We start from the raw sequence: 27,682 nt of genomic DNA on the forward strand, positions 1-27,682 counted from the left end.
TTCAGTAATGAAGTATGGGTTTCCCTAATACCTATAAAATAAACGGGTAGGATCTGAGAGGAAAAAACACATCGGCTTTTGATCTTCTGGGAAAAGAATAAATACTTAATGTCTCTCTCTTGGCTGCTTCAGATCAAACAGCAGCTCTGCGATTGAGAAGGTTGTTAGTTCTGGTTTAGTTTTTAAATGTGCAGGCACTTCCTTCCTCTCTTTAGATCCATTAAAGGGGGAAAAAAATCACAAAAATGTACAAAGACATCAAACAAATCAGCTGATATGTCTACGGACCGAAGAGTCAGTACTTGGTTACATTTTAAACCCCAAATATATGTTCACTTTTAAAGAGATCTTCTATTTGCCTTATGTGATGTCACAGGAGGCACTAAAGTTTTTTTTTTTTTTGTTGGAGGGTGTATCATGACTGTATAACAATTGCAACAAAATAGCTAAGTAAAAAGGGAAAAACTCCATTACAATATGTTTTGTATGTGGTAAATCTCGAATCAATTGTGTTGACACGATTGATGAGTAGTACCTTTAAGATATTAATAAAACATTTATTTTAGTGTGAAAATAAAAAAGGTTGAATCAGAGAACTTTTTTCTGTGGGTATGTACACGAATTAAATAGGAAAACAGGAGGGTTAGAGTGATAATGTTGTGAGCATGGGAGGCTGAGTTAATCCCAGCCGGCTGCGGTCAGGTGATCCGACTCCGAGCAGCTGTGCAGCTTCAGGATCGCTCACCATCAGACAGCGGGAGTCACCGGCGGAGAGAACACCGACTCATACGCTACACTAGTTAGGAGACAAACGCTGCCTTCTGGAGCGTCGCTTTCACGAAACGACATGGGAGACCGAGTGGCTTTACTGCTGCTCGCTGTGGTGGCCTCGGCCATGGCTGTGGAGGTAAGGAATATTGGTTTTAAAAAGCGACATTGGAGTATTTTTTCCCCACCGAGCATATTGTTTTGCTGCCATCTCAGTCAAGCTAACACGAGTTAGCTAAGGATAAGACCGGAAGCGGAATGGTTGTGCCTTTTAAAATTAAAGCTGAATGTGTTTGGAAGTAAAAAAAATATAGTTGATTACACTTAATCTCGGATTCACCAGGACATCTGACATGAGTATGGAATTAAATATAGCCTGTTCTTTATGTACTCTAGTGTTGTACGGTTTTCTTAAACAATGTCTATTGCTTTATGGTGAAGGTTTAGCCGGAAGTGTGGAACATTTTTGTTTGGTGGGTTTTTAAGGATGTCGAAAGTGGAAAATTCACGGGAATTTCACCATTCGCGGCTATAATTGGCGTTCATAAGGAAACGTTATATAACATAAAATATAAATCAGCATTGTGTCGTTGTTTTACGACGTTTTTACCCGTTAAAGTCGTACGTTAAGTCCCCGTTCCGTTTGTGTTACAGTGGAAAATATGCTCCCCACTTTGTTGTTTTTGTGCTTTAAGCAGTTCCCTTACATTTCTGTGATTTAAAACGATACAAACGAGTCGTGTATGGTACAATCATTAACACAGACAACATAAAAAGACATGTTGAGGACATACATTCTACGTTTCCGGCTCATTGGACTGAATATCCATAGCGGATAAAACGCGTATTGTCTAATTTTTCCATATCCCGAGGGCTCATATTTTTAGAGTGGGTGTGTTTGTAGTTATGGAAGCAAGTTTATGTGTCTAGTTGTTCCTTCTTGAAGCCTTTTCGTGTGATTCTGTTCTGATTGAAAGAGGCGAGGTTGTAAAAAGGACGGTTAATTTGGGAAACAAACATTACTGACGCCCCTCGTCACATTTCAGTTACACGGTTAGAGAATGGAGAGGTAAGATGGCGGCGGTGCACTGCACCATTTATGGAGGGTCGGGAAGCTGGAAAGCCAACAGGAGAGTTAATCATCACGTTCCCTTTCATTCACGCCTTTCTCTCCCATTATTTTTAAGTGTATTAGATTTGAAGTTACATTTAACAATGTAGAGTATTTTCCCCACAGACTTGTTTCTAAATAAATCACTGCTTATACATTTTCCCCCCCTAACATTTTGGTATATGTGCGTGTTTATACCCTTAAATAAATGTTAATTTATTCCATGTCGTTCGCATGTGAGAGGAAATGTATAACTGTTTGGCCCAACATATTTTATTAAAGTTAAAATTATTTTAGTAGGCCTACACACTCCTGGTTACTGAATCAGTTATTAAGAGTAGACTAAACCTATTTCTATTTTTTCTGAATAACAAACACTTAATTTTTTTAAAATCTATACATATTTTAAAACTCAGAGACAGCAATTAGTGTGTCTTAAAACGACAATTATATTATTTTTCAATGTATAGTTAAATATTGAAATTAAGACACAAACTAACAGATTTTGCTGGAACTTGTACATTGTGTGGAAGCAATTATGGTTATAGTCTAACAACTGTAGGTAGGAAGGATCTACAATAATGCTCCTTTGTGCACATAGGATACAGCAATCTGCCACTGAAGAAGCTATACACTTCAGCAACTGCTTCTTGCATTTTTTTTTTTATTATTTTAATGTTTAATGTGCAGCTCCTAGTCAATTAAATATTTTTGTAATTCAGCACAGTTTTTAAGAATAAGCAATCAGTTATAGCTATGAATAGGAACTTAAAATCAACAAATTTCCTAAGTACATTTTGTATTTTTGACAGCAGCCGATGTTTAGTGCTCATCTGAAATTTTAGGGCGACTTTTACTGATCATAGAAAGTTGGCATAATGCCTTGTCGAACTCCCACCTAAAATATGCGTAGCTTCATCATTTATTTATTACAAGGCATTGCAGCTACAATTGCCCATTTGGTTGCAGAAACTCCACCTTTTCATAATTGTGGTTCAGTGGCAGCCAGAGTTCACCGTTCTCTGTGGTCATGTCTGGTTGTTACCATTTATGGTTTATAGCTGGAAGAGAATTTGTAGGAATGTGAATTGACTTTGAATCTGTCTGTAGGACCAGACTGAATTGAATGTCTATTTCTGTAAATAAATCCTTTTCTTTGCACAATTCCTTAAAAAGTAATTTGTATAGCAATATAAAGCTGAATTAAACTGCATTAAACTTATAAATACGTGTATTTTTCATTTAATGTCTTGTACACTTGTAGCAGGTTTTTTTTTTTTTTTTTTTGCCATTTTGACTGAAGTGAAATTGGGACACTAATCTACTGCTTCCCTCCTCCCAGGCTTCAGTGGGTTTGGCATGAGTAGGATTCGTCTTTTGCTTTGTTCTGAGTACAGTTCTGAGGTCATTGCAGATGAACAGAGCTTTCTGAAATCCAGCATAACATTCGCAACTTCAAAGGCAACAGCCAGGCAGTCTGATTAGCCGCTCAAATACCGAGAATTAATTTGAACAAGATTCAGTCCGAGTTGAAAGGACGTGTTGCAAGTTGTCGGGGCTTGATTCTTGCCTTGGTGACCGGGCCGCCCAAACACACACACCAACACCCTCCGCTAAACACACAACCGAAGGAAGCAGCTTTTCCTGCACAGGGAGGCTGTGCTGTGAAGCGTGGGAGCTGGATGCCAGCCTTTGTGTTTTTGTAAGGGTTTGGGAAATGCCTCTTGGATGGGTGCACAGTCTGTCTGTTTGTGTACGTACTGCAGTCTTTCAGCCTGGGGCGGACCAGCCTTCTCCTCTTATTAGAAGGCCCTAATGCCATTATGGCTGCTGGCGCTGCCCGTGTTTCCCACTCTGGCACCTTCTCTGCTGCTCACGCTGCAGTTTCAGGTCTAAGGAGGAATCCGCTTGACACCAACGTGTCTCGTTATAGCTGCTGAAATTTTTGCTTGCCGGTGTGTTTGCTTGAAATATATCTTTAAAGAAAACCTTTTGACTGCTTTTAGGGAATGAGTTTGAACTTTGCTTATGGTCCAGTGCTCTTTTTAGAATGAAACGCAACACCCAGTGCTAATGTGTGATCTCACACAAATGGGTAAAATTGCCTGGTAAGCATAGAGAAGCTCTTTGTTTTCTCAAGGATTAGTTCTCAGAGTAAACTGTAATGTCTAGAATTAAAATCTTTTGATTAGTGCCAACAATTTCTTACCTTTGTTTTTATCCTTATTGTGGGCTATATGGAACCCTTTCCGGTTCTGAAATGTGGATGCTTTGGGGGTGGGGGGGGGGGGGTTGTACTGCCTAAGAGAAGACTCTCCAGTAGCAGTCAGTGTTGCAATAAATCTGACAAGGCCTCTGACTCAAGACAGAGTCACTACTTTCCACACTAGTGTGGTTTAATATTCAGCTATGTTCCTGAGAAGCATTACTAATTGACCTCATTTGCTTTTGTTGCTCCTCTTTAAATTTCTCAATCTTTACGGTTAGAAAAAAAAAAACATGAGTAACATGTTTTAAAATGTAAAGATTTTGTGTGTGTGTGTGTGTGTGTGTGTGCGTGTGTGTGTGTGTGTGTATTGAATTAATCTCTGAGGGAAAGAATTAGGAAGATAACTTGAGGAAATGATGGCCAATATTTTTATCTGGGTTAGAAAAAAATTAGCTTCATAAATTGTTGCTTCGTTGATTGCTTCCCCCTTTTTTTTAAGTGTCCTATTTTCAGTTGAAGTGCAACAGAAAAATGAAAACATGAAATAATTGTTGCTGATGCAGTTATATTTGATCGTCACTGATTGCTTTAACATAGGAATATGTTTTGATCTTGGCTCTGAAACAACCTTGTTATGTCAGTATGCGCCATATGGTCAGGTTGGACAAATGTTGCTCTCCCTGCTGGATCCCTGTCATCTGTGCCATTTTTAAACTGTGTGCTGTGCTCTGTTGGCTGGCATGAACATGGTGTTTAGCTGTTTGAAGATGGCACATTTATTTCTTTGAACCAGTGTCGTAGGGCCCAACGGAATCACTTTTCTTTTTCTTTTTATGATTTTTCTACTTGTATTAAAAAAAGAACATGTTGGAAAAATGACGCCAGTATCCAACAGCAAAGTGAATTTCTTGCGGTTATTTTCCCATATTCATTATTTTTGACCGGTTTGGTCGCTTGATATCGAACACATATTTCTTCCTGTCCACCTGTCGCCACGTCCTCACCTTGGGACCATTTTGTTCCCTTTTTGACAGCTAAAGATTTGAAGTGTTTTTCTGTAACCACTGTTTGCTGTAAGAATGTTTGTCCACTCAAATTAATTCCGGTTTGATAAGTTATTACAATGTCTCGTACTTAATTAGAGCTGATTGACGATCAAAACCTTGATGAACAAAAATGGTTGTACTAGCATCATAATTATTGAGAGAAATAAACTGATGTGCGATGGGTAAGGCATTGGAGACGAAACGGCAATGTGTGAAGATGAAAGCAAATTGACGCTTGGTCATTGAGAGCCTTTAAAATCAGGTTTGAAACAGTTTTGGAGCAGGAAGCTGAAAATGTGTTTCAGCTTCCTGCTCCAGGAAACGCACGACTGTCAGAACGGTCAGGCATCCCAAACCTTTCCTCTGGTGCCACATTTTGGCTAACCCTTTACTCAGCCTTGGTCCGAATGCAGCCCTCGTTTCTGTTGTCACGGTAACCAGGACGAGGCAGACAAGCCTGCGTTCCTGTAGATCTGTCCATCCGCAATGTCTGCTCCTTGGTTGCGAGTCTCATTGGCGTGAGTCGAATTTGTTCGCGGGGGGTTTGTGGTCTCCCCACTTTGAAAGCATGCTAGGAATCCAGCAGTGCTGATTTTGCTGGTTTCAGGCCAGCTGGTGACTCAAAGGCCTGTTTTGTGCTCTGCCACACGCTCTCTGAATGAAGCGGAGAGTAAACACTAGAGTTAATTTGATAATAGAAAAGTCTGAAAAGGTTGCAGTTTGTCTGATTTTGTTCATTAGGCTACTATTTGTATTTTGATGCTGCGGTAGTTTTTAATTGCTGGCTTTTTCAGTCATCTCTTTGTTCGCAGAGATGGATTTTAAATTCCAATGCTGAGGTTTACTTCCACTTCATAAAGGTCAAACATCTACTTTCTTCCTCAGAAGTCTTCTCCACTTCCTCTTCGGATGCTTGATGAAATCCCCTCGGGCCAGGAGCGCTCATCGTCATGCAGCGGTTGTTTCCATCTGCACATATCGGGAGTTCACCGTGAAGTCTCTCTTTTCTTTTTCCTTCACAGCTGCTGAGCAAGCAGCTCTCGGTTCACAATCAGAGCAATAAGTCGAGAACCAAGCTCGCCTGACCCGTGCAGACGCAGAATACATCCAGCCTTCAGCGTATCATCAAGGACACACGCGTTATTCACTCACAAAGCCTTCGTCTGAAAGCGTTTACCTCCCTCTGCTCACCGAGGCATCAAATCCGCAGCCGCCGCCGTCAAAGCGCCATTGTGTCACGCGTTGCAGTAACAGATGAGTTATTCTCCGTGTAACCGACCTTCTATTCAGATCCAAGCCTGGTAAAGTCATGTTGAAAACGTGGATTTGATTTAAAGCCGTAGGTGTGTAATGGAAGGTGGTTTACGTCTTAATGAGACTAATTCATAATAATTGCAGCTCCCCGCATTGCTGTGCTATAGGAATGTGGTCATTATTATTAATCAGACATGATTAGTGTGTATGTGGTGAATTGGGTACCCACACAATTTCTTGCGTTAAAATGTAAGCAGCAAGGATTTTTTTTTTTTTTTTCTGAAAAAATTAGAAAACTGAAACGCAAAGTTTTCGATACGAACAGCCATTTTTGCCCATATAAAATTAGTCAAGAGCTGCAAAAACATGATGTATCACAATCATCATCCTTTTTATGAATAACATTTGCTTTAAAAATCTTTTTTTTATCGTGAAATCACGATTATTTTTGTTTATTAGGTTTTAGAAAAAAGAAGAGTCTTTAAAAAAAATGGGAACAATTATCTTTTTGTACATTAAGTCCTCCCAATATTCATAGGAAATTTGAGATTAAAATAGTTATTTTGTATAAGATTGTGGGAAACGACAATGAGGCCTTTCAGCTCCGTTCACAGCTAAATAACAATAAGTGATAGAGAATATCCTCGTTGCATTTGAATACTTTTGTTGTAGAAATTTTATGCAGACAAAACTATTAAAAACTTCTAAAAATACAATGTAAATGTAGAAATATTGCTAATCTGCAGCTTTTTATTTTAACTAGAGCCGCAGTTTGTACACCCCTTGGTTGAGACCTACGACTCATAGGGCAAAGGTTAAAGAAGGCATGTTTTTTTTAGCAGTAAGGTCGGATCTTATGCGACACCTGCTTCTGAAGCTAAAGATGTTCGAAGGCAAAAGGTTAAGAATATAAAAAATGAAATACTGTTTCAACTTGATTCATAATAAAAAATATATACATTTCTTATTTTGTTAAATCCTGATTTTGAATTGTCGTTTTAATTCTGTTGAAATCAGAACTACTTTCACAGCTCCAGCTTAAACCGTAAACAGTTTCTCACTCTGTTTTGTTAAGACATTAGATCTTTTTTTAACAAGCATACGTAATCTTTTTCAAAACCTCACTTCCCATTTCTCTTAACAAGTGTTCACTCGAATGTGTGTTCCTTTGCTAGCAGAAGTGATGTAATCTTTGCGTGCTTCTCCTCCCTTTTCTCCACTCATCCCAGGTTTGCAGTGTTGCTATAGCACCGTGGCCTTCCCCAGGTGACTGGACTATAATTAGGCCGCTCCATGTTAGTTCTTGTTACTTCTCTCACCCTTTTCTCCTCCTCATCATATTCCTTCAAAATCAATGTTTTCTTGTATAGAAATCCTCATCTGTGGGAATAAATAATGGTCACTTTAAATTTTAAGATCCGATGAATGGTAATCTTCTCAGCTGAAATACTTAATATTTAGAAAATTATAATTGAATTGTAAAAGGTAAGACATGTTTTGAAAGGTTGAGCTTTATTTATCTGAGCTGTTCAGATTAGCACAAGAAGGTGGAATTAGGAATCTTGACTGTCCTACAGTTTGTAGATCCATTTCCTGTTTGGTTTTCCGGATGGGGACGGAGATCCGCCCTTTGTGCTACAAATAGAAATGATGAAAAACAAATCAAGTGTGTGTGTGTGTGTGTGTGTGTGCGTGTGCGTGTGCGTGTGCCTGGATTGTTATAGGAAGTTACTGTTTGTGGAAAATCCCTTATAGAAAGGTCTTGATTGAATCAATCTAACCTAGATGATTTGGCTATTCATGGCAAAGCAATTTTATGGTTGTGAATTATGATATTTATTTGGTTCTTGTACAAGTGAAAGGTAAAGAGCAGTGGTGGGCACACTTCTGCTAATGCGCTAAAAGTAGACTTAATTTTTCATTTAGTGCTTTTACTAACTTGTCCCATTGTCTAATCTGTGTTGAAGATTTGGTGATCTTTTATTTATGCTCTTATTTTGAAGTAGGTGAAGACTGTTTATTCCACAGTTTCATTTCTTTTCCTCGGTTCTCGCTTGTTTTTTTTCCCCTTATACTTTGGTGCAGTGCTTTAGCAGAACAATTTTTTTAGCTAGTGGTATCTACCACTAGCGAAAGAGTGTGTGTATTTACAGTGTCTTGTTCTATACACAGGGCACATATATGTACACATAGAGCAAACCATTACATTTTAAAATGAACAGTAAAAAGATAAAACAAATCATGGTCCAGTTTCCTACAATTAGGCTTTAAAAAGTCTGTATATTGATAATTGAATAAACTTTGCAAAAACATTTTGGGCCAAAAGGTACCTCAAATGGTAAAATGTGAAAAAGTGATAACTGTGGTATCCTTGAAGTAATTTTGCGTTCGATAACGACATTGGGACTGATTTACGTGGCAGAATGACTCAACTATTACACTTAACCTTCTTTTAAGGCCTATAAAACCCCGCATGACATCCGTAAACACAGCCAACCCAGATCCGTCTCCAAAGCAAACTACCCACATGATGAAATTGTCTCCCAGGTGAGATGGATAATGGTGTTGCCTTAGGTTGTTAACGCTGATGACTGTGGGAGGTTATAACAGGCAGGTCCCTGGAGCAGAAGGTGTATCCATGCCGAATATAATTAAGGACACCAAAGAGAGTCCCTCTTCGTTTTTTTATCTAGACGTTTTTAGATGTCCAGTAGTTCCAAATGTGATTCTTTACACACTTCTAATCAGATTTGAACAGATTGGCCTAAGACGCTTATTCCACTGGAATCCCTCAAGACAAAGCTTAATCGCATTAAATATAAATGGAGATCATTCTTCAATTGAACTTTGATGAAAACTTTTAAAGGCGAGGAGCGGAATATGAAGAGAAGCAATCAGGAGCGGTTGAGGAAACCTTTCATCGTGTCTGTTTGACCTGCTAAAGACTGAATAAGTGGTGCAATCAATACGTCTCGCAGATGGTTTAGGAAATAATGATTTAAAGAAACGCCTGGCTGGTCATGGTGCAACCTGCGTGTCTTAATCCGAAACTTCTTGGTACATAAAAGTAGAATCGTATTTTTGTATTCCCACCAAATATTTATGATAAATCTTTTTCTCTCAACATCTAGTCTGTAACTAAAACGTCCAGTCTACAGTGAGGATGAGGGACATCATCCCACCTACAAGACTAGCTCCCCAAGTATCACACACACATTTGATAGTGGTCCAGTCAAGGATGGAGGGTTCTGAGCAACAGCCTGAAGTGTTTATGTGAATTTCGTGGTTTTGTCCTGTCCATTGAGACCCCACTTGTCCTAATTAACTCTGCTGTCATGCATCCTCTCAAGGAAAGTCAACAAATTAGCAAAGTGACGCATCAGCCGCCTGACCACCAGTCCTGCTAACGCCGTAAACGATTGATTAATAACTCAAAAAAAAAAAAAAAAAAGCAGAGTAGTTGTGCTACACCCCATAACAACCCCGTCGCATCACGACTGCTCAATGTATACCAGAGGGATCCGTCTTCTGTCTGCTCTGTGCACTGATTGTGCATCAGAGTCACGTTCTGGTGTGGACAATACCAGAACGACCATTAACCATCGTTAATGGTTGGCCCTGACGCGTCGGCCACTGATTTCTATAAAAGACGTGTGGGCCACAGAGAAATTTGTGTGTCAGGTTTGTGCTCTCCGGGGAGTCTCCCCAGTGGAACGAGTGCTGCTTAAAGACACCCCGCCCACACACACTCCGTTTATCCCTCCCTCCAGCCGCCATCACCCCTACCCGGCTCCCCACAGCAGTCCTGGGCCACTCAGATAAGACTATGCAATTAATAGCGCTGCAGGACCAGCGCCCATCGGGGACACTTCAAAGATTGCACAAGAATACATTAAACTGTTTTGCCAGTCTTGCTTGGCTGCGAAGGGGTGTGTAAAAATAGATTTATTTGCCTATGGCTTGCTTGTGTTGTAATATTTCTTTATTTCTGACACCCCCCATTTAGACGTAATGGGCAATAAACCCATCTCTGTTTTTTTTTTTTTGTTTTTTTTCCGAGGTGCTGATCACATCACTGACTGCAGTCATAAGCCTTTTCACTTGCACAAGGCAGCGTATGTTATGCAAGGCTTCAGGCAATGACTTTCAGATGGGAATATTTGGAAAATTAGCATGAAGCGGAGGAGGAATGACGAGGCAGGAAGTTGGATTTGTCACATTAAATTGTACTTCTTGTTAGTCGGCGTTGAGGTCATAAGCACCCAGGACAACTAAAAACAACAAAGACTTGGTGTTCCAGCTGGTGCATGACATCATGTTCCATGTATTTAAGACTCATTTGAGCGGGATTTGGGTCATGAATCCTGACAGCGATCCACAACGTGATTGAAGTCACTCCTTCTAATGAAATTGCAGAGATATTTCATGCACTGAGCGTGGCGTTCTCATTATAAAGCCGCGCGGACGAAAGCACTCCAGCAAATTGCACAAGCAGATCTCACTTTAATCAGTTTATTAAGATAAACTTGATTTTTGTTGTTTTACATGATTTGATTGTTCCTTTGGGGTTTTCTTTTATTTATGGTGTATAAATAAATCTTCCAAAAATGAGTTTTAGCTACAGTTTTGTGTTGCTGTGTAGTTTAATGAGGCTATCGGCTGCACACTGCCTTGAAAAAATGTTCACACAATTGTGTGATTGGGGATGCTTTCCTTTAACCCTAAACCTACAATCAGAGCTAGAGTAGAAAGCATATTAAGTGTCAGTGGCCTTGTCATAGTCCAGACCCAAATCCAACCAAGTCTGCCTCAAAACCTGGCTATTTTGATCAAAAATGTCTTCCCAGTATCCAATTCGTCCCCTGATAAGAATAATGGAAATGTCAGCAAGCTGGAATGTATTATTTTTGAATGCTCCATATTTTGTATCTGAGGCTCATTTACACCATCTTCATGAGGTCATTGTCTCGCAACATTGGCCTTCTCCGCCCTGATTCATTCAGAGTCAGGTAATGGGACGGGTATCATGCCAGATTGGGAGCGAACCGGGATATTTCTCCTGAGCTGACTGTTGTCCTAATCCACAGCGCCCAGATTACTGCTCCCTTCTCTGCAGGATGGCCGACTGTCAGGCTGGCAGACTTTGAGCCAGAGCTGAGATAAGATAACGACAGAAGGGGGGTGGGTTGGATGTGGGTGGGTGGGTTGGATGTGGCCGGTGTCTTGGTTTATGACACACAAAGCTTTACTGCTGATGTGGTTTGGCATTTGTCTGCCTGTCATCAGAGTCCATCTGTTCTTCATTGATTTGCCTCAAGATCCAAACAATCAAGTCTCACCCTGTTATTATCTTTGAGTTTTTCAAAATGCTACCAGAACCTTCGAATAAGTGGATCAAAGTAGTTTTTTTTTTTTAGTTTTTGTTTTATGCAGACATGTTTTTATATTCTGATGACAGAACTCTCTGCTTTGAAAAGTTGCCGACCTCATTCCTGACCCCAAAGGCTTATTGTCCACCTCATCTGTTCTCCAATCTCTCCCTGTCTCTTGCTATTGTAGCCATTGTTCTCTCGTGCACTCTACTCTTGTCTTTTTTTCCCCATCGTACCCGGCCTGTGATTTATAGACTTGCGGCCGAGGCTTGACCACTTTACCATCCCCTTGCTTCTCCTCGCCTCCTTTGACAGAAGAGAGGTCAAGAGGCAAAGGGCCAGAAGATGCTGATTGACAAGGATTCGATTTGCCATCCAAATGAGGATGACCAAGAATTTTAATGTCTGCAAGCAGCTTGTCGTGTACTGATTTACCTACATGTACCTCAGGGCAGAGACAAAGTTTTATCTACTAGGCCAGGTGTGTCAAGCACTCGTAATGAGGTCAAAATAAAACCGTGGACCCTTTGGACTATCTTAATTAACCGCTCTCTATTTTTATGTTTTATTTTTTTAAGCCACCAGTTTGGCTTTTCTTATCAATGAGTAAAACGTGGTGTGTATCTGTTAGCGTCACAACCTCACAGATGGTGGTGTGGAAACATAGCGACAGACTTCCAAATAATCCTGTGGTGGTGCAGATGGCTCCGTGTCAAGAGTAATGGCTGCCGGTGTTAAGTTATCGTTTGTGTGAACAGAGGAGGGTTGTGGCCAATGGGGGATTTTACACCCTAGTGTGTGTTTTGTGAGGGATTTTCTTCAGCGTGCAGCGTATGTTGACCTATCGCTGAAATATGAACTCTAAAGGCGAACCCTTGACCTACAGTATGCCGATATATCTGTATCTAATGGCTCTAAATGAATGAATTGTGTGTAATGACGGGATTATATTGATTCAGTGAAGATCAGTCTTCAGAGGTTTTCATGTTATTTCCTTCAGTAGTTCTTAGTACAGTATATTACCTGTAATACACTCTGACGTTCCTTCCCCCAGGGAAGGAACGTCAGAGTGTATAGACAGATTCGAACTGTAGCTTTCCATCTAAGAAAAGCAAAAATGCTTGTTATGCTGACGTTGTGGTGCAGTGTCGATATATTCATTAACCGTTCTCACTTTTTGGAAGACGAGGCAGAAGAAAAAAATTTATTCTGTGAAATGGCTTCAGAACAGTTGAGGTCCAATCAATTTGTTGTTTCTGAGCAATAAAATTGATATTGACCATCTTCCCAGCTCTCCGCTCATTGTCTTGCCGTACGACGCAGTTGCTTTGCACAGTGCAGATGCCGTTTTCTTTAGCATTCGTTCCGTGTTTGTGTACCTGACCAGCTCTCTGCTCTGCTTTGCTCGTTTTGTTTGGTCGCAATCTGGTGAATGGAGAACATCTCCCGAGAGTGCTGTCACCCTCGGATGATGCCAGCTGTGTAAATACGACGTGTGTAAAAGCAGTACAATGAAGTTAATCTTTGCACTGATACACCAGGTACATTGCTGCTGGATCGATTCAGGCATTTGAGTTTTTCTTTTTTTCTTTTTTTTTTTAATTGAATCCAAATCGACCAGCTATTCTAACGGCGAAGGGGACTCGCTCATGGCTGCTGGGAGAGAATCAAGTCTGCAGGGGAAAATATGCTATCCATCTCACAAAACATTTGTTTGCCTGCCAGGGCCTTCAAACCATTAACAAGATTAGGGAGCATACAATGGCAACAGTCCCTCTCCTTCCTCAGTCTGTCTCCGTCTCTTTTTTCTCTCCCCCCTCCCATATTCCCTCCCATTTTGTTCTAGCTCATTTGACAGTACAATGCAGACATTCAGCGGTTTGTCTGCACCTCCTCTCTGAGGAGAATCTGCACAAAACCTTTTTTTCCTTGTAGGCAGGCTGTTGTAGCTCGAACAAGCAGAGGTACAAATCATCACACAGGGATGTAAACCAACAGAAAACGACTACAGTCGTGTCAAAGGTGGGCTTTTTGTCCTCCAGAGACGATTCCTCAGACCAAAACCGACCAAAGAAAAGTTCAGATTTTCGTGAGCCATCTTTGCTTTTAATTTTCAAACTTCACTGCCAAACTGGAAATGCAGTGAAGAAAAAAAGAAACCACAAGAAACTCCATTATGATCCTTTGTCTTCCATTCCTTGCATCATCATTCCTTTCCCCATATGAAGATTTTAATCCCATTACAGTCGCGTTTTTAGATACCAGCACACAAGACTTTAGATCTCTTGACGTTTTCTCTGTACGCTCTTCCTCAGGTTCCCGCGGACGTTTCCATGGGTCTGCTGGCTGAGCCCCAGGTGGCCATGTTTTGCGGTAAACTCAACATGCACATCAACGTGCAGACTGGAAAGTGGGAGCCCGACCCCTCCGGCAGGAAGAGCTGCATTGGTTCCAAAGAGGGCATCTTGGAGTACTGCCAGGAGGTAAATTGTCTCCGAGAGTTTACAGTAGCTCTTCAGGAGAGGTTTTGTTTTTCTTGTCGATGAGTAAAAATAATTTTTTTTACAAGCTATCGGTGCAATTATTTTGTGTTTCACTTCATTTATTCACAGCAAATTATGTCTCAAGATATCATGCAAGTGGTGCAGTTACAAAGACTCTAATTTAGTCATCAGTTCACCATGATTGAACTGATCCTAGTAGGTCCGTTCAGTCATGGTGTTTTATACCACAGCGATGTCTGTTTTAATCTAAATTGGTAAAAAAGTGTTTTAAGAAGCCAAGCTGATTGGGCAGGATGGAGCTTGATTTAAAGAAAAAAGAAAAAACAAACGTGAGGCAAGAATTAGCTTCTTTGTTCACAAAGTTTGTGGGCACAACATCAGCAGAGTCGTCAAGGAAAGAGACGAGTAAAACGGACGTAAAATGGAGAGCACAACAATATATATTCATCAGTGGCTTTGTCCAAGAAAGACACAGCTAACCTCCAAAACGCTGAACTGATATTAATCTCTATGGAAATGAGAATAATGCAGCAATGCAGTCGTCAATGGCTTTGTGGAAGAAAGAAACAAAACTAAAGAACCCAGAGAACTTCCTGTTGGAATGGAAAACAGTGTCCCCATTGCTAACGGCAACAATGGCCTCAGCTGTTGCTTTATTGAAGAAAAATCTAGAGAACCCAGGAACGGGACGCAGCTAAACGCAACCCTGACCTTTTAGATTACTTATTAAACAGAAAACAAGAATGTCTTCTAGGAAAAAGACGTTGTTAAAGACAGGAGCTCTGAGCTAGCCGACGTTCGTCTGTGGTTGAAAACTGTAATAGTTGATGACATCAATGGCTTTGTCTGAGAAGGAGACTAGACTAAACACAAACTGTTTGCCACAGGTTCTTTTAATAGACTGAACAACAAGCTGGACTCCGTTGATGCTGTGACAGACGGGAACACTGAGCCAAGAGAAGTTTCTGTTGGCTGCAGCAGCTCTGTTAATGATTCCATCCACAAGAAAGTTATAGCTCAACACAAAATCACTGAGCCATTTTAGACACAAGTTTGTTTTATTTGGTGAGTTTTAAAGCAACTTTACCAAATTGAAAGAAAATCAAAACTATTCTGAAGAGAGCATCTACTTCTGTTGGTGTAAAAATAATAAAGACACAAAAAGTGTTTCTTCAGGGTTTGTACACATGTTGAAATCCTGAAATGATTGAATTTTAGTGAGATATTTAGGTTTCTAAAGTGCTTGATTTCTGTTAAATTAGTGTTTTGTTCTTGGACCAATCAGCTGTACAGGGTGTGTGTGAAAGAGACATGTCAAAACATAGCTTTTGTTATATTTTAGTATTTTTTAGTCTCTGCTGTAGAATGTAGAATACCATCACCAGACATGATTTATAACGGTGATCATTTATATCGTATAGTAGGGTATTGAAACTGTTTTTGTTAGTCCATTTGTATTGTTTTTATCTCAAAATTGTTTTACTGGAAAAGTTTGAAAACTTACATTGAAAATGCTTGAATTTTACTTTGTGAAAATGAACGAACCCTGCTCTTTAGAAAGATTACACCTTCTGGAAACTGATTATTATTAGATTTTTTGGTATTTGTTTTTCTTGCCAACTAAAAACCCAAATTTCTCTGGATGACATGGTTGCCAAAATACGTCTAATTACAAGCTGACTGTTACTGGGAAAATGAAGTTACATGGATATAAGCAGCTTGTTGGTTGGGCAAAGGGAGGAAAACCAAACAAAGAATCTCAACATAATGCAGCGAAGATCTGTGGTTTATACACTATAAACCACAGATCTTTTATGTTGCGTTGCTCTGGAGACAATATGACAGACGGGAAAATTACCCCATCTTTAAATCATCTGTAATGTTGTCTACAGGTGTATCCAGAACTCCAAATCACCAATGTAGTGGAAGCCAACCAGCCAGTCAGCATCCAGAACTGGTGCAAGAAGGGACGCAACCAGTGCCACAGCCATATGCACATAGTGGTGCCCTATCGCTGCCTGGGTAAATCCGCCATGTTTTGGTTTTCAAAAGTGCCCGTTTTTTTTTTTTTTTCTATCTGAGGGGAAAAAAAAAGTTTCCGTATGGTTTCTGAGTCTGTTCTGTTTGCAGTGGGAGAATTTGTGAGCGACGCCCTGCTGGTTCCTGACAAGTGCAAATTCCTGCACCAGGAGCGGATGGATAAATGCGAGAGCCACCTGCACTGGCACACCGTAGCCAAGGAGGTGAGGACGTGTTCCTTTTTACTTTTCACCGCTTCTCTTTGACGCATTTCTCACCGTTTACGACTCACTCCGTGTAGAACTGTGGAGACCGCACCATGAATCTCCATGACTACGGGATGCTGCTGCCTTGCGGGATCGACCGCTTCAGAGGAGTGGAGTTCGTCTGCTGCCCCAGCGAGGCGGAGCGGGGCACGGACAGCGTAGAGCAGGACGCCGATGATTCTGACGTCTGGTGGGGCGGCGAGGAGACGGACTACACCGACAACAGGTGGGCACAGAAAAGGGGCGAGGCTGCTGGGAATAGTGCAGTGATGCATCAGAAAGTGCCTTGTTCAGGTGTAGCATTTCCACAAGGACAGATATTATATCCTTGAAAGGAAACGGCTGCCATGACCCTCCTTCACTTCCTCAGTTATTCTTCCTCAAATCATTTGACAGATGTTTGCCAGGCTTCAAACACAATTTGTGTTGAGTGTTCTTTCTTTCCTTCCTTCGTTAGTTTCTTCTTTCTTCCCGTTCAACTTCCTTTCCATTCACCTTCTTTCCTCCTTCCTTCACCTTCTTCATTCCTTCCTCCCATCCTTCTTTCCTTCATTCCCTTCTACCTCCTTTCTTTCCTATTTCCTTATGTCCAAATTCCTTGTTCAGTATCCACCACATACTGACGATGAACTTGAGTATTAGAATGCAGCAGCAGGGAGCAGGGATTTCTGGGAAATGGACTTGGTGGAAGTGTGTAGCTGTTTTAGGACCAGAAGACCTGGTCTTCTCTCTGTCCTTTGCGTTCCTCCTTCATGCCCTCATGTCTCTCAGCATGGTGCGAGAGCCGGAGCCAGCAGAGCAGCAAGAGGAAACCAAACCATCTGTGGTGGAGGAGGATGAGGACGAGCCGGAGGAGGAGGGGGACGATGACGAAGAGGAGGAGGAGGAGGAGGAGGAGGATGATGACGATCAGCTGGACAACGACCAGGATGGAGACGGAGAGGAGGACGAGGAGGCGGTGGACGAGGAGGATGACGACGACGACATCATCGACGCGCTTGACGACGCCGTCGACGCCGACGAGCCCACCACTAACGTCGCCATGACGACCACCACCACCACAACCACGGAGTCTGTGGAGGAAGTTGTCAAAGGTAAGAGGGGGCGTAAACTTTTTAAAATCACAAACCCAGCCGTCGTGTTCAGGCCCACGCGTTTTCTCCACCATATTTTCTGTACAAATTGGCGTATTTTGCCTAAATGATAAGTGTGTGTGTGTGTGTCCTCCAAGATGTGTGCTGGGCCAATGCTGAGACTGGCCCATGCCGGGCCATGCTGCCCCGCTGGTACTTTGACCGCCAGGAGGGCCGCTGTGTTCAGTTTATCTACGGCGGCTGCGGAGGCAACAGGAATAACTTTGATTCAGAGGAGTACTGCCTGGCTGTCTGCAGCAGCGTCAGTAAGTCCTGCCCCCGGCAGCGAGCCAGCCTTAACCAGCCAATCAGATCTCTCTCTGTAACTCCCCGGTTTCCTCCTTGGTGTGTGTGTTTTTTTTTTTTTGTTTTTTTTTTTTGCCTCCAGATGTATATTCCTGTCTAACATGTAATTATTCCTCTATATTCCAAGCTTATTTTTCCCCCTCTACTTTCCCTCCTCTTTTTTGCTTTCTGACACCAGTGTGAATGTTGCTACATGGGCTGTTCTTTACAAGTGGGTCAAAGTGTTTGAACATTTCCGCTTAGTTTAGAAGTGAAAAGTCCAGACTGTGGAGGGATGGAAACACATTTGAAGTGGAGATAAAAACTATGCACACTCTTGTTAAAATGCTAAACTTTCTACTTTATAGAAGTTTTCCAAATCCACCAGATCATCTCTTATCCACGCCACTCTTCAGATTTTTTTTGGTCAGATTTAGTTTTGTACTCAATTTTCTCAGCTTTTCTTGCAGACTACTGGGTGAAACATTCCGCTCCACATTAACAAAAACATAATAATTACATTGAAGGTGTAAATTTCATAGAATATTGTTCCAGAGGGCAAAAGTTATTTAGAGAAAACACAGATTTTGTCACAACTGTGATTAAAGTGATCCCCTCATATCCTAATATCATGCCGTTATATAAAAACAAACTGTAATAGGCAACATTATTACTAGAATGTCCTCCTTATTGTAAAATAAATCTTTACAATGCAGCGGTTGAAAAATGTAAAACCGCCAGCTGTCGTTTAACCTCTGTTTTTCTCATAGAGGCGGCTTTTACAACGCGCCCGTCTCCTGTATATAAGCTCAGCGTCAATATGAGCTGTGAAATAACCCGGGCGGACATTATTTTCACAATAAGCCACGCTTCAGCGCCCGTGTCCTTTATGTGCGTGACATGTTGCAGGCTGGGCTGCTGGTTCCTCTGGTTTATTCATTCACTTCACAATTCAATTTTGTTTGTGTAAAATGAGTCAGAATCCGAACCTGCGCTCGACTTGCTAAACGCCGCATTAGCATGTGTGATAAATCGACAAGTTTTATTCTCCAACACACATAAATCGGTTAAAGTAAGCGCCATGTCGGTGTTTGTTGGCAGTTGTTTTGTGTGTTGGTTCAGGTAATGGAAGGTTGTTTTTAAAGCACTCAATTGCTCAATGTGTTAAGTTTAAACTATAAATTTCAGTGTTTCATTAAGATTCATTGTGATACATAATTGATGCATTGTTTTTCTAAGATTTTTTTTTTTTTTTTTTGACAAAAATCTGAACAATTAACTTCGTCAACTTTCAAGTCTACATTTAGCTCCACTCTGTCCCAATACAAATCATCAACAACATATTCATATTTAAGTTTCTGTAAAGCGTTTGAAGCTGAGGAAGCCCTGCACTGCGGGCAGCGAGTCACGTCCCCCTGGTGTTTTCTGTGCAGTCATGCGCTCGTTAGACGTGACCGATTTCACATGATGTGCGACCTTCACGCCTGCGCTCGCGCGCCGCTTCGAAAGCGCACTTGATGGATGATCAACTTTCCTCTGATTAAACTTTAACGCCGTGACGCCGTCCGATTTACTCCCAGATGAATTCCTGACAGAAGTTTTGCCAGGAAAGCTCCAACATGGTCTGGGTGAAGTTATGTAATTGTAAGAGGTTTTGTCTCTGTCCTGCAATGCATTATGGGTCATCTGATGTATTTACTCACTGTTTGAAGGTCCTGGCTTCCAGCTACACAATTGTTTTCTTCCTTTCTCTGCTTTCACTAACCTCATTAACCCTTTTCTGGACGTTGTGATCCCATTCCCGTCGCTCTCTGAAACATCTCCTCACCACTGAGATTTCTTTTCCTCTCTTTCTCCTTTTTTTTTTTTTTTTAAATTGTGTCGCAGTTCCCACGGCAAAGCCCAGCTCCCCCGACGCGGTGGACCACTACCTGGAGACGCCCGCCGACGAGAACGAGCACGCCCACTTCCAGAAAGCAAAGGAGAGTCTGGAAGCGAAGCACCGCGAGAGGATGTCCCAGGCAAGACAGAAACCAACGTGTTTGAAAACCGACTGACGCATTTCTGCTTCAATTTCACCTGGAGACAGCTCCAGTTTGTAAAACAGCATTCTTTAGAGAAGCTGATGTTTTTTAAATGTAGTTATAACAAATCTGGATTTTCAGGGTTTTTTCATGGAGTAATTGCATTGAATTGATCAGAATGACACTAAAAGCACCAATAATCTTCTTTTGGATCTATTTTCTGGTAATTAGGTTGGAAACCATATGTTTTCTCTGCATCAAAAAAATACAAGTTGCCTTTTCCAAATGCGATGTAACATTAGCGACTCTAAGCGAGTTTTATTTGGCTTCCTTAAATCCACTGTGATGTTTTCAACTCATTTTTTTTTTAAATGGGTTGAAAAGGACAGAGAACTCTGCACTTCGTCTATGAAAAGCAGCAATATGTGAAGCAATGTTCTGCCGGGACCAGACAGAAATAAAAATCAGCTTGCCAGACTTAATAAATGTTTTCCTTCCTGTGTTTCTATGCTCAGGTGATGAGGGAGTGGGAGGAGGCCGAGAGGGAAGCCAAGAATCTTCCACGTGCCGACAAGAAGGCTGTGATTCATGTAAGACCAGCGTGGAAGCACACATCGGAACACCACCCATGTTTTTCGTTTTTGTCGTTTTTCGGTACTGATGGGGATTTTTGTGTCGCTGCAGCGTTTCCAGGAGAAGGTGGAGGCTCTGGAGCAGGAGGCGGCCAGCGAGCGCCAGCAGCTGGTGGAGACCCACATGGCCCGGGTGGAGGCTCTGCTCAATGACCGGCGCCGCCTGGCTCTGGAGAGCTACCTGACGGCTCTGCAGCAGGACCCGCCCAGGGTGAGCGGCACCGACTGTTGCTCCGTTTCGGAGGATTTCACATCAAAACCTCTCCACTGATGTTTTCTTTTGAAGATTCCCCCGCCGCATGAATAATTCTCACCACCTCATTGTCTTTCACAGCCGCGTCACGTCTTCAGCCTGCTGAAGAAGTACGTCCGCGCCGAGCAGAAGGACAGGCAGCACACCCTCAAACACTTCGAACACGTCCGCATGGTGGACCCCAAAAAGGCTGCTCAGATCAGACCTCAGGTACAGACGCACTGCTTCCTTCTGCCTTAAAAAGTCTGAAATTCATCTGTCTAAAATTAAGCCATTGAAATATCTTAAATTCACTTTAAAAAGTACGTTGTTAATCATAGGTCTTAAATTTTGTCTTTACTGGAGAATTTAATCTCCTTTATTTAGTTTTTTTTATTTTCTTGGAACTTTTCTGGCAGGCAAAAGTTTGCGTTGCATTCAGACATCTTCATTGCTTGTGACTCGAGACGGTTGAGGCTACAGCTGTTAACATAGACCAGCTAGCTAGCAAGAGTTTAACAGTGAATTAATGATGGTCAGCTGAGTATTTTTGCTAGCTAGCTAACAAGGGTGTGTTAGCTAAGATATTTTAGCTTGCTAGCTACAATACTTGGTACTTATTTTAGCCAGCTGCATAAGTGCTAGCTAAAATACTAGCTGCAATACTTGGTACTTATTTTAGCTTGCTCCATAAGTGCTACCTAGCTAATTAATTAGTGGATAAGTACAAATTTATCATGAGTTAGCTGGACGAAATTTGTACATTTCTCTGGAGATAATAGTCCTAAGCTGGTTTTAAATCATAATAGACTTAAAGTCTTAAATTTCAGTTGGTTAAACCTGCAGAAACTCTGTTGTGTTTTTGTTGCATCTTAAAATCGAAATCCTCTCGTTTCTCACAGTCTTGTCTGTACTTTTGTGGTACAGGTGCTGACTCATCTGCGTGTTATTGAGGAACGTATGAACCAGTCTCTGGGCCTTCTCTACAAAGTCCCTGGTGTCGCCGACGACATCCAAGACCAAGTTGGTACGTGTTTATTCCCACAGCATCCTGCTGCCACCTCCGTGTGTCACCGGGGGGGATTGTGAGTTCTTCTACACGAACCATATTGTAGTTTTTCGGTTTCCTTGAGGTTGTTCTGTCATAACATCTAGTCGAAATAAACATTTAGCAGCAAATAAACTTTTTTTTAAGGCGTTGTAAATCCAGAAAAAGTTTCATAGCCACCAAAATGTTTGGATTTGGCTGCTTCAGCAGAAATAAACACAAACATTTTAATCATTCCAAACCATTTCTTGCAGCTTTGGATATAAATCTCTTATGTTCTTTGTGGCTGCTGACCCAAATGGGAGGCGGATACTGTGAAAAGCTCAATGCCTTGATTGTGTTACGGGTAACAGATTAAATGCTCTGAATTCCAGTCTGCAGAATTTTTTTCTTTTTTCCTTCTCCTCCCCCTACCAATAAGGACATTGGAGCCGTTTGGCCTAATTCTTCTGTTCAGACTCAAATGAAACTGTTTGCTAGGAAGATAAATCCTCTCCCTCTCACCGCTGCAGTCGCAAGGTTTCTATGGGTGTCATGCGACCATCTGCGTGTCTGTCACATTCTGCAGAGCTCACCAAAGATGAAACAAATACCATTTAAAAAGTCTGCCCATGTGCTTTGGAATAAATGTGCACCAATTAGACGTGTTTATTTTTGCAGAGCTCCTGCAGAGGGAGCAGGCCGAGATGGCCCAGCAGCTGGCCAACCTGCAGACCGACTCCAGGGTGAGCTATGGGAACGACGCCCTGATGCCCGACCAGGAATTCGACCAGACTGACCCGCTGCCCCAAGAGGATGTCCTGGGAGGAGTCGGCTTCATCCACCCTGAGAGCTTCAACCAGCAGAACACGGAGAACCAGGGTGCTTATTTAAAAAAAAAAAAAAAAAAGTTATTGGGTTAAAAAAAAACACTGAAGCAAAACATGAGTTCAGTTATTGTTACAGTTTAAAACACAGATTTTCTGGTAAAGATGTGCAAGACTAAATATATCTTATTGGCGAAACAAAAACAAGGCGACAAAATCACAGCTGCCCAAAAACAATCTCTTGTTATTTTGCATGTTACTTTCAAGCTGAAGCCCATCCTTCAATGTTTTTCTAATTAACTTTGCAGCCACCAAATAGAAGTGATCTCATATTTCTGTTCAACTTTCCACTGAACAGTCCACTATTTTATATATTAATTGACCCAAACTCCCTTCAAGTTGCTTCGACTCCTTTTAACTGTAGTTTCTAGTTTCCCCCAAAAGGGGGCGTGGCTGTTTGTGGGAGAAGGTTCTAGGTTTTTTGCACATTTTTACCAGTGAGACCAATAATGTTGGCACCAGTCATTTGTCCAAACAAACACAGGATTTATCGTGTGTTCCTGCACCCTCTGGTGGTAATAAGAGCCTTTTTATATCTACACAGTTGCTATTTATAAAACCAAACTCGAATCAAAAAACTGATTTAATTATAGATGTAGTCTAATGGGGTCTAGTTTCTCTGCTCCACCAGGACAAAGAGCATCACCACTTCTTAATAAGAGACCTTTGAAAAGGTTAATTAACCTGCCAGCCGTCTTTTATGAGTAAATGTTTCTGTGTTCATAGCTGGGGAAAATAGCTTCAGTAATGGGTTAGAACTCGAAATAAATTAAAAATGTAATGGATCGTACCGTTTCTTCCTGCTAGTGACCGGAGTCAAGATGGACGCCGTCCCCGAGATGCGGATGGAGACTGAGGACAGACAGAGCACCGAATATGAAGTCCACCACCAGAAACTGGTAAAGCTCATCTCCACCTTGTCCGACTGGTAAACTCTCAAGGTCATCACCATGGAGACGAATAGGCGACCGTGATAATGCATGCGTCACACTTTCTCCGCCGGCCTCTGATCGGAGGGAGGTCTGCCGGCGGCGTTTTTCCCCGCTCCGCCCCGAAGCCGCTCCACTAAAGATTATAGGAGCATTTCTGCTCTCCATCTTTAATCTCCTCAATCCATTCTCTGCCCAAATCCACGCACCTCTGTCCTCTCACCTAAAGGCTGTAATCCCATAATCCCTGCATGTTATTAACGCCGCATTTCATGCGTGCACCAGGAGCATCCCAGGCGAAGTCACTTTTTATTAGATTATCTGTCATTTGTTGGTTTCTGTTAGATTTTTCTCATAAAGCTAGGTCTTTAAAGAAAACAAGAACAATTTTCTTTATTCCTGGAGACATACTGAAAATAATAGAGCGCTGTAATCCTGTTTTGTTGTTGTCGAATGCATGTGGTACATAGTGTGGGAGTCATCTGGCCACTGCAGGAAGGAAATGAATTTCCCATCCCAAGTTGTCCAACTCCGCAGCACAATTTCACCCTAATGTCCGTGGATGTAATGACAAAACATCAGACGCGCCGCAAATAACCCGCTCGGCTCATTTAACTCCACTCTTGCGTTTGCAACCTGACCACCATTTTGTCCTTGACCTCCCACAGGTCTTCTTCGCCGAGGACGTCAGCTCCAACAAGGGCGCCATAATCGGGCTCATGGTGGGAGGCGTGGTCATAGCAACAGTGATCGTCATCACCCTGGTGATGCTGAGGAAGAAGCAGTACACTTCCATCCACCACGGAGTCATTGAGGTGAGAAATGGCGGTGTGTGCGTGCGTGTGTGCGTGTGTGCGTGCGTGCGTGCGTGCGTGCGTGTGTAGCATTACAAGTAAGACGTCAATGTAGTTTTGTCCAATGTAGTTGTAATCTGATGATGATAATAAAGGAACATATAGAATCTGGTTAGTAAACGGTTCTGATGTAAACTGGAAAAGCCTGAAAAAAAAAAAAGCAAATTCGGTATAACCTCAGAAAAATAAAAGGCATTTTTTTATTTTTTAACTTCTCGAAACACAACACTTGAACTCAAATTAATGTAGAGTATTTTATTTGCTTATTTGGGCTGTTCGCTTCTCTTACCAGCAGGTTTCACATTGGTTTCAATTCCAAAACAAAATCCCTGAAAGTCCATTCTTTGATTCCAAACAGTCATCAAACCGTCTGGATTTGGATAATCCCGTCCAGATTCTTCCAAGTATTTTAGATTTTCATCAATCTAAATCTGACTCTATATATATATATATATATATATATATATATATATATATATATATATATATATATATATATATATATATATATATATATATATATATATATATATATATATATATATATATATATATATAATCTTTGAAACAGCCCTTTATCACTTCAGAAACCTTTTTTTTTTTTTAATGGGAAAATGTTGAAAAGCAAACGGATTAACGCCTCTGCTGCGTTTAATTTTCTGGTTTCATGTTTCTAACTGGCCGCATTCATCTTTCCTGAAATTTCATTAGCGCTTCGATTTAAAACACGAATCACCGATTTTGTTTTCATTCATTTGTCTTCGAGACGAGTGGCTCCGAAATGATGGAGCGTGTCAGTTTTCTCTCCCACATGACGTGTGTAACCTCCGCCCCTGTTGGCTGCCCTCCAGGTGGATGCTGCCGTCACCCCAGAGGAGCGCCACCTGTCCAAGATGCAGCAGAACGGCTACGAGAACCCCACCTACAAGTTCTTTGAGCAGATGCAGAACTGAGGCGACAAATGAAAATAAATAAACACACACACACACATAAACACACCATCACCTCCTCCCCCTGCCTCTCCTCCTGTGTCAAACCACTTCCTTCACTTTATTGCAGCAAAGACGCCTTTTTCTCTTTCTTTTTTGTTTAATTAAATTAAATTGTAGAAGTTGCTGCGTCTGGGCCGTAAGCGGGGGGTAAAAAAAAAAAAAAAGGCAAAAAAAAAAAGCACACTTTCTCAGTTTAGTTTTGGGTCGGCACGTCTCTAAAAACAAAATGATTTCATCCTCCTGGAGAACAAGTGAGTGTCCCCCTCTCTTTCCCGTCTCCTCCCTCCATCCTTCTCTCCTCTCCTTCCATGCAACAGCTGGGCTGTGTGAAGCCGCCCCGGGCTCCGAAGGGACAACACGGCGACCACGGCTTTAGTAAATGTTGGAGCTGTTTTTACTTTGTCGTTTCCACTTTTCTTTTTTTCAAAAAAGATCGAAAACGGTAAAAAAAAAAAGGAAAAAAAAAAGTCAACTGATGTAAAGTCATTTTTTTTAAATTGCGTGTAATGTTGCTGAAGTAATAATGCTGAAGTCTTAGCTGTTTATGTAGTGTGCATGACAACAGGATTTGGAGTAAGAGGGGAATAAAAAGAAAACAAAACCGGATCTTGACGCTGCTCTCTCTGGAGATCCTTCCTCACTCATAGATTGTCATTCTAGCAAGATTGTACATTTAGTATCCAATCGTGATCACGTGACATCCAAACGAGAACGAAAAATATCTAGAAACCTAGAGGAACGGGCTCTGCTTTTTTCATATCATGTGAATTTAGGTTTCCTCTTTTCTTAATTTTTTTTTTTTTTAAGTTAAAAGTTCTGAGCTCCTCCCGTTCCTGAGGCTGGAGGTCGAGGAGGAGATTCATCTCTGTAAATTTTCACCCATCGAAGTATGTCTCTCAGAATCCTTGCGTATACCGACGTTCTGAACGCTGCGAAAACAAAACCCTGCTAAGCATTTTTGCTCTTTTTTTTCTAGTTTAGTACACATGAAATGAGAAAACTAAATTACAAGTAAGTTTTCAGCAAGAAGTGAGTTTAATTCAATTAAATCTGGCACACTGTTCCATTTATAACTAGTACTTTATCAATATTTAGGCATTAAGCACTTAAAATAAGCTCCGATGGCGTGCTGAAAAGTTACTCGTAAGTTAGTTTTTTTTTTTTTAAATTAGAGCAAAAATACTTGAGATTTTGTGTTTTTGCGGCGGAGTTACTTCTGATCATGTTCTCGTTCTTGTTTGTGCGACGGTTGAGAGAAGCAGGTTGGAATTGTTTCCACGGTTCCTACACAGTCAGGATGGAAAGACATCTTTATTTCCACACCTTAACCCTTTCTGCAATCCTCCCAGTTTCTCGTTTTTTTTTTTTTTTTGCAGATGCAATATTTTCCACTCGCCCACTGTTGGATATTTATCATAGAGTTCTGGTGAACTTGAGTATTTTATATTTTTTAAAGTGGAAACAAAATACTGGGGAGTCTGGAAATTACTATGAAATTGGTGTAGGAACCCTTTCAGTCGCGTTTTCCTCCATTTGTAAGCCAATGCCGTCTCATTATTCCTTTAGTTTTGCTTCAGGAGTGCTGAGAGGTAGAAAAGTAGGAGGAGGAGAGGAAATGACTTGCAGTTTCGGATGGATAACCAACCAGTCAGGCAGTCTGTGTATATAATGGATTTTTCACTTCCCGCTGCACTTCCCCTCCCTTCCTCGCCTTTTCTTTTTCCTCCCGGTGTTGCTGCTCACCTCTCTGCCATCAGCTCAAACGCTGACACACAGACATATGGATGTTTTCACCGCAGAGGACCAACAGCCAAGTTGGAGGAGAGCGTAAAGTACATGGAACCTCTCACACTTGTTCATAGATCCCATGACGAATGAAGCAACTGAGTGAAATGTATATTTTAGGGATGCTGCTGGGTGAGTTTGTTGTTTCAGAGGGTGCGCCATAGAGTAGTAGAAGAAGCAGGATTTTCTTTTTTTTCTGTGGGGTATATGTTTGTTTTTGTTTTTTTTCCACTGTGTAATATTGTGCAGGCCATTTGCATCGACTGGGAAAATGCTTTCTACACTGTATTCCATAATAAAGTTTTGAATGTACATAAAAAAAAAATCAAAATGGCACCTCGTCTTTTATTTCT

At 41.4% G+C, this 27,682-nt stretch overlaps 1 protein-coding gene across 2 annotated transcripts; it reads left to right on the forward strand.

Annotated features, from left to right (window-relative positions):
• Window positions 1-703: 703 nt before the first annotated feature.
• appa (amyloid beta precursor protein a) lies at window positions 704-27,660 on the forward strand. Of its 2 annotated transcripts, XM_015002983.2 has the most exons (16): window positions 705-907; window positions 14,076-14,243; window positions 16,157-16,286; window positions 16,395-16,507; window positions 16,585-16,775; window positions 17,321-17,643; window positions 17,781-17,948; window positions 19,855-19,988; window positions 20,507-20,581; window positions 20,676-20,834; window positions 20,958-21,086; window positions 21,783-21,882; window positions 22,564-22,764; window positions 23,577-23,668; window positions 24,367-24,513; window positions 25,404-27,660. In XM_015002983.2, the coding sequence occupies exons 1-16, from the start codon at window positions 848-850 to the stop codon at window positions 25,503-25,505; spliced, it is 2,292 nt and encodes a 763-aa protein (XP_014858469.2). In that variant the 5' UTR covers window positions 705-847; the 3' UTR covers window positions 25,506-27,660. The 2 variants fall into 2 exon arrangements, with proteins under 2 accessions (XP_014858471.2, XP_014858469.2); XM_015002985.2 differs by lacking the exon at window positions 17,781-17,948 and having other exon boundaries at window positions 704-907.
• Window positions 27,661-27,682: the final 22 nt, after the last annotated feature.

This window comes from Poecilia mexicana, unplaced genomic scaffold (genome assembly GCF_051168715.1).
Source record: "Poecilia mexicana isolate PSO_F unplaced genomic scaffold, ASM5116871v1 scaffold_2, whole genome shotgun sequence".
Classification (NCBI taxonomy): domain Eukaryota; kingdom Metazoa; phylum Chordata; class Actinopteri; order Cyprinodontiformes; family Poeciliidae; genus Poecilia; species Poecilia mexicana.